General features: G+C 34.0%; 1 protein-coding gene across 1 annotated transcript in view; it reads left to right on the forward strand.

Annotated features, from left to right (window-relative positions):
* Positions 1-12,634, forward strand: part of LOC129271842 (uncharacterized) — a 41,308-nt gene that overhangs the window by 12,706 nt on the left and 15,968 nt on the right. Inside the window, exons 4-6 of the mRNA XM_064106858.1 lie at positions 966-1,093; positions 7,335-7,464; positions 11,110-11,264. Of these exons, the coding sequence (XP_063962928.1) occupies positions 966-1,093; positions 7,335-7,464; positions 11,110-11,264 (413 nt within the window). The remainder of the gene's footprint in view (positions 1-965; positions 1,094-7,334; positions 7,465-11,109; positions 11,265-12,634) is intronic.

The following is a 12,634-nucleotide window of genomic DNA, read 5'->3' on the forward strand; positions in this document are numbered from 1 at the left end:
TCCATATGTTAAGGAGACAAATGTGGCTGTACATGTGGTGTAGGAAGTCAAACCAGGAATTAAAATAAATTGCAACATGCAAAAAGCGGGGAAATTGATTAGAAGTTTGGTTCTACACTAAGGTCATCAAGGTGGTCAGTAGGAAGCCCTGGAGAAAATAACAATGAAACGCATGTAGTAATCATGTGTTCGCTTTGTATCTAGTTGTTTTATCATCTAGTTGTTTCAAACATCATGAAAAATAACTGAAATTGATAATAATAGGTGAAAATCATAATGTGCCAAATCTACTCCGCAGAGTGCTCAAGCGCAATGAGAGAAGAAAGAGAGGGAGTGAAAGGGGAGTATAAATACATACAATGATAAATTAACGAATTTGAGGAGTATCTAGAGAGTTTTCGCGATCATTACCTAGACGTTTTCTACAACGCACCAAATCATTTGAAAATGCAAGTCAACTCACAGTAGCTGATTGGTTTTTGTCGAAAGTTGTTGGACTGGGACAGCAGATCATCCGAAGATTTGGACCGGACGAAAATTGGCAAATATGTCGTTTCTTAGAGTCCAGGACGACGCCGTTGTTTTGATTCACCAATTTTCGACAAAGGCTGTTTTGTCATTAGAGGGCTTTTAACAAAATATTCTCTACGTTTTATGAAGCGTCTGCGCAGTAATTGCATTGAATGGATTCGTCTTTTGGTAATGTTCATTTGTGTCAACGAATGATTAATTACATCAAGAAAATGAGGCTTTGAATAAAAGAAAAATCTTCTGAATACCTCGTTTCTTTTAATTTTCTTATCTGTATACTGCATAAACTCAAGCGATTGTTTATATGACCGCGTGTAGTTGTGGTTGAAACATTCAGCTCCATTGTCAAATCAATGATTGCTCCGTTGACTACCGTCATCTGACATTTGATTTCTCTTTGTGTATTGTTCTATTAAACCCATTCGTCTTTGTAGCTGCAAGTAAAGTAGAGGCTATTGAAATTATACTGCGGGGATTGGATGGAGTCTCCCATGGCGGGAAAGAATGGTGTGTACTTTACGAGTACGGGCGAGAAAACGTACAATATGACGACGCCACAAATGTAAGTTTTCTTCCCACTATTTTTTTTAGTTTTTTTAATGATTTATGCAGTTGTATCGGTTTTTGCAGTAGTTCTTATCGATTGAAACGATCTGATAGAGTTGAGCCCAAGTTAAAGGTCAAGTCCACCTCAGAAAAATGTTGACTTTAATCAATACAGAAATAACATTTTAAAGTTTCACTTATTTTTCACAAAATAGTTATATGCACAATTTAGTCACATGGTAATGAGAGAATCGATGATGTCCCTCACTATTTTTTTTGTTTTTATTGTTTGAATTATACATTATTTCAATTTTTACAGATTTGACAATAAGGACAAACTTGATTGACCCATAAAATGTTCAACAATGGTAATTCCACATGTTCAGGGAGAAATAAAACTTTGTTTCACAGGACAATGGGGAGAAAATTAGAATATTTCATATTTTCTATAATAAAATACAAAAGAAATAGTGAGTGATGTCATCAGTTTCTCATTTGCATACCGACCGGGATGTGCATAGAACTGTTTTGTGAAATTAAGCGAAACTTAAAAATGTCATAACTTTCTTATTTTACATCCGATTTTGATGAAATTTTCACCATTATGCTTGTTGGATTTTTCTCCTTTTATTCAAATCAACTTTTTGTTGGGGTGGACTTGTCCTTTAAGTTTTACGAGCATGATAAGAGGGTTATAAAATTGGCTTCCTTTTCTTCTTGCCAGACTCTCCCTAAAATGTGGAACGCTTAAGTGTATACATTTAATTGTCTTATTGTGCATATTTGGCGATATGCGCCTTATTGATAAGTGACGTGGTTACCTGTTTGGTGGTATACTATACAGAAACCTGACAACAAAAAAGCATAAAAAGAACTAAACCTCATGATGAAATAAAACAGAAAGAGCCTTGTGGGGAATTAGGGAGAAACAGAAAAGTCGAAGAGAGAGTGAACAGCGTGAAGGGGATTGATATAGAGAGAGTGTATGTGAGGATGTGTGTGTGTGATATAGAGAAAGGAGAAAATGAGACGATAGGAAGAGAGAGGGAGAGAAAGAAAAACAAGAGGGGGAGAGAGGGAGATTTGGTCTCATTGTCCGTGCTGTTTCATCTTTATACATATTTTATGTGTGTGGTTGACAGATAGTTTTTTATACGAAAGAAAGAGTTATACTCAACTTCAAGTATTTCTCCAACCTTACGTCATGCATTAACTTTTAATACCATTTTGAATTAATGACAGTTCGTGAAATGGAAATAAGAGAATTATACATAGGAATATTAATTCTTAAGGAATCAAACAATGACCATAACAAGGGCGCAAAATATCTTACCATAATGAATAATTCATGCAATATGTGATTCCTTTACGTTGAACGCGCGCGTGAATAATCACCACGGATTAAGATGGCGGATCTTAAGAGGCAATCTTTAGTGCCTGCAGAACTATTCCTTGTATTCGATATACTTCAAACCAACCTAGTTCATTGAACCTTCTTGGGTCAAATAGAGTTCTCTGAACTAAATCGACAAACATTTTTGAGCTCATATCTTTTTAAAATGTAAATTATACCTTAATTTATTGATTATATATTTTTTCGTATAAATTTATGGGTGTTTTCTACCCAGCTTCTCCTTCATAGTACCATGAATACCTACATGTCATTTCACCTATATTTCATACTTAATAAATAGTCTGAATGCAAAAATAGTTTAGAATTATTTCAAAATAAAACTGCTTTCGAAATCATAAAATCATTCAGAATTAAGTCAAATGTATTCAGTTTTCTGATGTTCTTTGCTTGAAGATTGTGAAATGTTAAAGCAACCACTACCTTCCCCTCCCCCGTAGCCATAATGGAAGCTTGGTATTCTTGTTGGTAATGAACTACACTTGGTCCCCAGTTAATGAAGTAACTGTAGAAAGAAAAACATCGCCAACAGATCCAAAATAAACTTGCTATATGGTTTAAATAAATTTTGTTCCCCCTAAAAACATTAAAAAAAAAGAATTCATCAGATAATATGCAGGATTCCCTCCTACAAAGCTCCTGTACCGTTTAGTTAATGGAACGCGCATCTAACGAACAATAAGGATTGCTTTAAAAAATACATTTTGTTATTTTCCGTTATACAGAGCACCTCAGACAGGGGCTTTAAAGTTCATATTGAATTTCTTATGTGATACAAATCACATTTTGTTCAAATCATTTTTTTCAGAAGGCATTTTTTACGTCATTCTCATTTATTCATGAAATATACTTCCCTGTGGAATAAAACTGTAACAGAAATGCTCTCTACGTTGATAAAGTTGGGCAAGTTCCCGACCTATTTAGAGTCAAAATCCCTCTCTTGCAGACAGGTCTGTGTTTTTTATACGTAATAATTTAATATTTCACTGCACAAAAGAGGCACTGCAATACCGAGATTAAAAACAAATATCAAAGAGGATGAATACAATTGTTAGTTATAATCTTTGTAACATGGTAGTATCTCAGCGATTTTATTGCATAGCGTTATGTAAATAGACACAACAAAATGACACATACTTCACTTAAGTAGGTTATATTTATGAGCTCCTTTTATATGGCTGTGATTTTTTCCAGACCTTTGATCAGACATGTGAAAAAATTTCAGTCCATGACACTCTGAAATGTTTTCCATTTGCAACATGGATTCTATTCTAAATTAAATTCTTTGTTATCTTATAATTATTTTTAGTTATCCTATGGTAAGGTGTGATATAATATGATATCAAATCTATTCAAACATATACCTGTATTAAACAGGCTAACAGTAAAGTTACCCTATTTAATGTACAGTATTAGTATTTAATTGTACATATTACAGTCGAATGCACGAATGCAAGCCCTTCACAACTGGCTGTTGGAAAGTACTGCGTGTTATGTTGCAAATTTTACAACCTAATACAATTGCTCTGCAAATACTCTGTTTGGACTTAAGGTGATATATTGGGATGATGACTGACGTATTCATTTTGATAATCACGAATATTGAGACGAATCTTTATGACAATCTGGCAAATTGTAAATTGCAAGAATGTTTAAGTTAACAGTTATTTGTGTAGCTATATCATACATTTTTGCACGTCGATTTCGCTACATGACTACTATATTAAAGCCAATTTCATTTCATCAAAAGAATGGAAATGATGTTAGAATGTCATTTCATTTTGAGGAAACCTTAACCTCATTCAGCTCCCAAACCAAAATGTAGAAAATAGACTAATGTAAGTTTGAAGTAAATCGGAAAAAGAAACCATAAAACTTGGTAAATTGTCAATTTGTCTATTGCCAACTCGTCCACTTATCACGTGGTCTATGGGTAAAATAGACCATAGGCATTGGGTAACATACTGCCCATAATTGGTTGGATACATAATTACCCTCGTGCTGGTTAAAATTTTACCCAATATTTGTTTACAGTGTATGAAATGATGAGTGGATGAAATGGCAATTAGCCCATGTGGATAGTGGACGAACTGATGGTAGACCAAATCATAGAAGACGAGAGTTGGCAATTGGAGGAACTGGTATTAGATCAATTGAAAATAAACACAAGCATTGACTGCAGGCATAGTGATATTATAACTTTGTGTATTGTGCTGTGAGATCGGACTGCACCAAGCATTTTACATCAGTGTTTATTTAATAGTGTTTCTTCAACACCCACTTGTGTTATCATATTTGCCGCCATTTGCAAACACAGTGGTGTATTCTTAACACCAAATTTCTATCAGTGGTGTAGTTGTTAGGCAAAACAAGGAGCCTTCATTAATTTTTGAATAGCTTTGTCTGTTCAATCGTCAGACAAAATGACAAAAACTGTTTCAATTTCCTTCAATGAAACGGTATATCATCAGATTATTATTATTTTTATTTCATATCCAGGTAGTCCTGCTCCTATTTCGTCTTTGTATCTTAAGATGGATAAAGTAACAAACATATTTTAGAATGGCATTATATAAGAAAACCTGAGAAATAGATTAATAATAATATTACGTATATACGATTAATGAAAACAGAAGTAAGTTCTTCTCTCTATGTATAATGCACCGACACAACTATTGTATTTCGTGGTCTAGTGGTTCTGACTCTCGTCTTTCAAACAGAGGGTCGTGGGTTCGAATCATAGCCATGGCGTGTTTTCTTTCAGCAAGAAATTTATCCACACTGTGCTGCACTCGGCCCAGGTGAGGTGAATGGGTACCCGGTAGGATCAATTCCTTGCATGCACTGAGCGCCGGTGATGGTAGCTCGAGCTAAAGCCGGGGTAATAATAGCAAGCGCTTTGTATCCTCAGGCAAAAAGCGCTATATAAATCCAGCTATTATTATCATATTATTATTGTTATTATCTTATAGATATATTATTTTTTTGTTTACTCCAACGGATAGAAAAAAAAAACAGATGCAAGTTGTCAATAAGATTAGACTGTTGATAATAAAAATGTCAACAAATGAGCACACTTTATGTTTTATAAATCAGTCATAGCTTTAGTTTTTAAATTATTTTGTATAATTCAATGCATACATTGATTGTCACGTTTTGATTTAATTAAAAAAAATAACTTATTCTGTATATCACAACTATAAGATCGGTATATATGCGATATATATACAGTGTATGATTCATGTATTGAATTTTATTTGCAATACAAATATTAACCAAGATAATCTAAAACAAATAATTGTTTTTTGATATATATTATATAAACAAACACCATGATTGTTTGAGATGATATGTTATAGATAAACATAAAAAAACCTATTTACACTTTCACAGTAGTCTGGTAGTAATGGTATCCCGCGTTTTCCTATGGAACTCAGATCGATACGATATAAAATAAAGCGTTCTGATTTTCTATCTGCATAAAACTACAAGTGAAGCACTTGAAAAGAGGGATTGTTTTGCTAGAATTACATGTGAAATGAAATATTTGTCGTATAATATCATGGTACTAACCAGAACAAAAAAATATTGATAAAGCAAAGGCGGAAGCGATAGAAATATATTTCGCCAAGAAATTATTGATCATACAAATTAGTAGAGGTCAAGTGGGAATTACTAAGATTTATGTTTTAATGTAAACATTCTTATCATTTAATTGAACTACACCTTTTGTTATTAGGTAATGAATTACATACTTTATGGCATTAAACGAGGTTTCAGAATTCCCCTTATTGTTTTGGGATATTCAATATATACATATGAAAAAGATGAATCATAAATCGTGAATAAAGTCCATTCACTAGGAGGTTTGACGCCTGTCTGTAAAGATGAGCACTGTTCTTTGTGGGTGAAAGGTAAAAAGCAAGTGCCGCGGAACCGGGGGGGGGGGGGGGAGGGGGGGGGGGGTGTAGGGGGAGGGGGCTTCAATTTCCACTTTATTATAAACGTGTCAAAAATTTAAGAAATGACCTGGTGATTGCTGTGATCACCACTTTCATAACCGTCCCGTAGTTTCTTACTAGTGAAGCTCCCATAGTCTTATTTTCTGATTTATTTGGAAATTCATCTAAGGCAATCTTAGAAAACCGATATCCCATTGATTGGCCCCAATGCCCCTTTCTCTGGGAGTTGATATTTTTTTGGTCAAATTTATATCGCTCAATACTTGAATTTCACCTGAATTTGACTTTATTTTACTTATTTTACATATTTCACAAAATTAACATAGTACGAAACAATAATAACATCAGAAGATTCAAGAGGATAAATATATAAATCAAAGATGGCATCATTCATCGAAATTAAATTATACATTAAATTATAAAAAAAAAAAAATATTATTACAAAACAAAATACAGCGATTTGGAATCAAAGAAATATTAGGGAACCTGCATAAAAGAGTAATGCTTATTCCAAAAACAGCAATGCTTGTTCAATAACGCTTATTTTGTATGATATGTAAATTCATATGTTCAATAGAGATGCTCCTACCTAATTGTAAAACGTAACAGGAGTTGTCATTGATAACACTGAATAGTTTTTTTTAAATGGTAGGTATAAGTCCACTTTTTTAATCCTAGTGAGAAATGGTCTGAATGGCAAAAACAAGCATTACGCGATGACTGTTATAATAGGGAGTACATGTAGCCAAAGTTCCCACGAAAGATCCTTTTTTTTTAATTTTTTATTACTAAACAATATACCTCCCATCTATTACAGTTGTCATTATTCGCATAATTATACCAAGATGTCTCATTTTCCAAAATATTTTCTGCGTTACTTTCAGCGTTTATTTTACTACGATGGCTTTATTGGGCTCGTACCTGGATTCGAGTATGAAGTTGCTGTACGAGGCTTACCAACAGCGCAGGTGGATCAAGATACGTGGGTCAAAAAGAAGTTCCGAACTCGACCTTGTAAGTAAATCTTACCATTTTGTACATTTTATTGCAATAATTACTGATGCGTAATTTGCTTTGCAGGATGGAGTTTACACACTGTAATAACTCTGGTGTTGATTTAACACCAGCCCGGAATCTATATACGTCCACACCAGAAAAGTGTTAAACAACACCAGTTTCGGTTTGGTCTAACACAAGATAGGTGTTTGTACAACACCAATTAGTATCAAAACAGCATCGATTTGATTCCAAACTGGCGTTGTTTCAATACTTCTCTGGTGTGGACATATATAGATTCCGGGCTGGTGTTAAATCAACACCGGAATTTGTGCAGTGCAGGAAGAAGAGAAGGGATATTACATTTGAGAGTAGATACTGTATTATCTGACATGCGAACTATGTGTCACTGTTGGGAAAGAAGGTAAACCACATGGTTTAAAACTAACAATGCAGACACATGATCTATCCTAGAATCTGATTGGATGAGAGGCACTGTTCCTATGGTAACTGTCGGATAAAATAGCATTTGTCGGATGAAACGTCCGACAAGGCCTGTTAGACTGCATTGAGAAAATGAACAAGAAAACTGTGTATTAATAATCATATTGAAAATTTTAAGGAATGATTATAATGATGTTGCCGACCACACGCCATATCTGTCCCCTCAACATGTCTGGGTCAAAATACGCCCCTAAAGTCTTTGATGAGTATATAATTTTTTTTCTTCATATCAAAGATTATAAAATATTTTTTTTCATCTGTTTTTGAAATACCATCGTTGGATCACAATAGGTTTTGACTGCATTTCAACATAATGACCATAAACAATTGCATAATCGATAAATTAGCTCTAGAGATTTCACTATGAGAATCAATCACAAAATGATTCTTATTGCTCGGGTAAGGAACAAACAATACACTATTAAAAATGATTGAAGAATTTATCACCATAGTTTTGGTTGTTTTCATCCGTCCAAAGAGAAGAAATCATTTACGTCATAATTAGAATAAGTTGTGAAATATCGCGACTGAAAAGAAATAAAGTCCGTTGTCATATTTTCCAGCTACGCTCTACATCTTACCAGTAAGAGCACAGTTTACATTACCATCGACTTCCAATAAGAAAAGAGACTCCATCGAGTATCTCCTTATGAAAGGGAATTTTATCAGGAATAAATACTGAACTTTATCTGTGCAAAAAATTTTGTATTCAAAACGAGGGCGTATATACGCAATATGGCGCTGTCCGCTGGCAAGGTAAATATATGCACCGTTCTTCTTCGTGGTAAGATTACAATCAGTTAGACCCCTAGCCTTGGACCGCGCCGTGTAGGCAGGCCTGCGTGTTTAGCAAACGGATACATATTTTCCCAAACCTTATAGTGTAAATAAAAACCCCAAAATGGTGGATAAATACCGAACTACAATACATTCATATCGTAGTTTCGCTTTAGACTGTGCATACACAGTTATATTTACACCTGTTTTATGTGAATTCATAGAAACAAGAGCAGGCCTATAGTTCTCAAGGGTATTTTTCTTTTCGGTCATGCACGCCTGCTATGAACTTGGTGCAAATAGCACATGTTAATGTACCGCCAAAACAAGATCAGAAACCAAAACGACGAAGAATCCTTTAATAGAAATGCAAAACACATGAAATTATATAACATTATGTATTATCCACTGATTATATCATGGACACAGGGTGTCGAAATTTGACCCGAGTCTGATTTGCCGATGCCAATTTCCTACTAGGTTTTGTGATCAGCTAAACATAAAATCGACAATGTATTTTACCGACTTCATCTTATTGATTCAATATTCTGTTATAAGCTTCAATGGTAGGGGAAGGCGGGGTAAGTTAAGCATAGGGGCAAGTTGAGCCACCACCCCCAGGCTAATAATGAATGAGTCAGATATTGTGGTATTGATGACCCATTGCATAACCCTTAACCCCACTACTTTGTTTTCATCTTTGAAATAAAAAGTACTTTTTTAGAGAGAAAAATACAAATTTCAGCCAAAAAAGTAAAAAAGGGTGTGAATTAGATAAGTGCTTTTTACCCATACACGTCTTTAAATATATTGTAGAAATAGGAACAATATTGTTAGTCTAGGTATGGATTCTCATTCTTGTCATAGTATTTTACATGATGAATGCATAAGAAATGTATGGATGTGAAAATATCGCAATAAGTTCGGACTGGGGTAATTTAAGCCAAATCAACATGGGGCAAGTTTAGCCATGGTAATTCTCATGGTGATGTATAATAAAAAAATAAAAAAACGTAAAATGCCATTGATATGCAGGCAGAAAGGAGCAAATTCACATGACAGTTCTTTTACTTTTAGAAGATGTTAGTATTTATAGAGAAGTAGCAAGTGAAAAGACTTTAAATGAAAAAATTGACATCCTGGTTCTTCCCGCATACATTTTGTACATAGTTTTTTTTGGCTCAACTTACCCTAGACAGTGGCACAACTTACCCCACAGATGGGGCAAGTTGAGCCATTTGACATCGTTTTTTTTTTTCAAAGGTCACGATGACTTTCAGTGTAGGGGTAGAAAGTTATATATAGGTGAAAAATATTTCCCAAGTATCAAATTTAAAGGCAAGGTACTTATTTCTACAATATTACTAGTCATATCAATTCTAACATGCAAAATGCAAAAATTGTCACAACTTACCCCGCCTTCCCCTATACCTGTGCGCACCTAAGCAAGACATGCCAACCGTCCCCTTTTTAGAGTAGTTGTTCCTCTATTTTTTTCTGAATACATCAATATAAAAAAAAAATCAGGCCATGGAGTATGTATTATACACCGCACATGACACTAGCCATACTAGCGCCGCGCCGGTCCGACAGTCCCAGACCGGTAAAAATCACTGTCCGGCCATTAACTTGTTACATGAAAAGATTAAGTAAACTCTTGCCTATGAGCACATGTTTAAAAGGGTGAATTATCAAGTTTAAAAGAAAAGTCATTTCCCATGTTTTTTCACTGATCTCACTACAACAGGCTGGCGATTGTTATACGTTGAGACAATTTGTTTTAAATACTCTTTTTTTATCCAAAATACTTTTTTTCCTTCTAAGAATACTTGTTTGTTGTTGTAGAAGGTTGGCAGGTCTGCTAAGCTGTCTTGTCGGGATTTGATTACATGTATATCTGTTTACGCATCACTCCTAACTACAGGCCTGTTGTACGTCGCCAATATTATATGGCCGAAATAAAAAAGGAAACATTACCTCTTACCTCGAAGAGCTACGTCTACTCATTATTAGTTTTTGCACGTACTGTATATATCGTACACACACACGCGCGCGCGCACCCACGCAAGAAAGAGCACAAAATGCACTTCTTCACGCTGAGTAGTGAATGTAGACAACAACACTACAATGTTTGGCGAGCCCAGAGAAACAAACTTTATTCAATGTAATATTGTTTTTTTATCACCTGACTTAACAATGATATATCTAAAACATGGCGAACCTGAACAATTTTAATATGTTCATTTTTGGTGGGGACCATTGAAAATTACCTTCGAAACGCTTTCGAAAAAAAAGAAGGTTCATTAACAAAAACTTCGTTTTGTCTAAGCTGTGTGTAATATCCTGCCATTTAACAAATTCATGTTGCTATATTTGTTTCAGGTTGGAGTCCTTCCCTTACATGGCACGGTACCCCATTTGCTGCCAATTTTACCATGATCCTGAATAACCATGCTGATTACAAGAAAGATATTGACGAATATAATGTTTCCCTCCACTCATCATCAGCTCAATCTCTCCCTTATAAAATAATACAGGTGAGCACTCGAATTTTACTTTGGTTATTTTACAAAATATATTTACCAAATAAATATACATAAACCTTAATAAATGAACGTACAGGGAATTATACACTTATTTCATGGTTTCTGATAAATGGTGTCATGGTTTCTGATTTTGTATTCTAAATTTAAACATACAAATAGGTAGAAGATGCAATTATCTTTATGTTATGTCTTTGCAATAATTATGCAAAGATTCTGCGTCCTTATTCAATTCCTTATTCTGTTGGAAGCTGCATGTGGCGTACCTAAGGAAGGGAAGAGAAAGAACTTTCTGACTAGAGTCTAACTGAAAAGATTTCAAAAGACACCAAAGGCTGTGTACTTAAAGGGATGGTCAAGACTGGAGATATGTATATCTCAATAAATGGGGTAAAATCGGAGAACAAATAACGAAGTTATTGAATTTCAAATATATGCATCACTCCGTTGAAACAGTTCTAGGCATGTCTTTATAAATATTTATTGGATGGGCTGATGATGTCATACCCCCACTTGTTCTTTTGCATTTCATTATTATGAAATTAGGTTTATTCAAATTTGTTCTACCAAGAACTAGAACAATTGGATTGACAACTGATTAAGTGCATTAGTTATTTATTGTCGCAACTTATTTCATCATAATGGAGGAATATTGTTTACACATGTATAAAAAATGAAACAAATATGATTTCATGTAATAACATAAAAAAGGAAAGTGGGGATGTGACATCATCAGCCCACCTAATGAATATTCATGACGATGTGCATTAACTGTTTTCACAAGATATTGATGAACTTTAAAATTCAATAACTTTGTTATTTGTTTTCCGATTTTGAAGAAATTTTCAGCATTTTGCTTTGTGAATTTTACCCTATTTATTAAGATATACAAATCCTGAGCCCGGACCGTCCCTTCAAAGGGAAAGTTCACCTTGACAAAAATATTATTGTAAAAATAGCAGACAAAAAATGATAACAAATATTTGTGAAGGTTGGAGGAAAATCCATCCAAAAATTACTTGGCTTGTGACGTCATTGTGCGAGCAGCTTTCCTACATATCGTAGGGTAAAAAATCAATGAATTGTCATTTTTCTCAGAAAATTGAAAGTTATTTTTTTATTGTAACTTCATTATATTGTTTGTTTATCTGTTTATTTTATTACTGCGTTTTAAATCATATACAATATCAAGTGTGTTTACATAAATTATGCAATATACAAAATAATCCATAATACAAATAATATAATCATAAAACATGATGTATAAAATAAAGATGTGAACATAAACTTCATTATTAATAATTATAAAAAATAAAGAAAACATTAATTAATGAACGCAGGAGACCGTCATAGTGATCGATTAA

Source organism: Lytechinus pictus, chromosome 11 (assembly GCF_037042905.1).
Source record: "Lytechinus pictus isolate F3 Inbred chromosome 11, Lp3.0, whole genome shotgun sequence".
NCBI classification, from domain to species: Eukaryota; Metazoa; Echinodermata; class Echinoidea; order Temnopleuroida; family Toxopneustidae; genus Lytechinus; species Lytechinus pictus.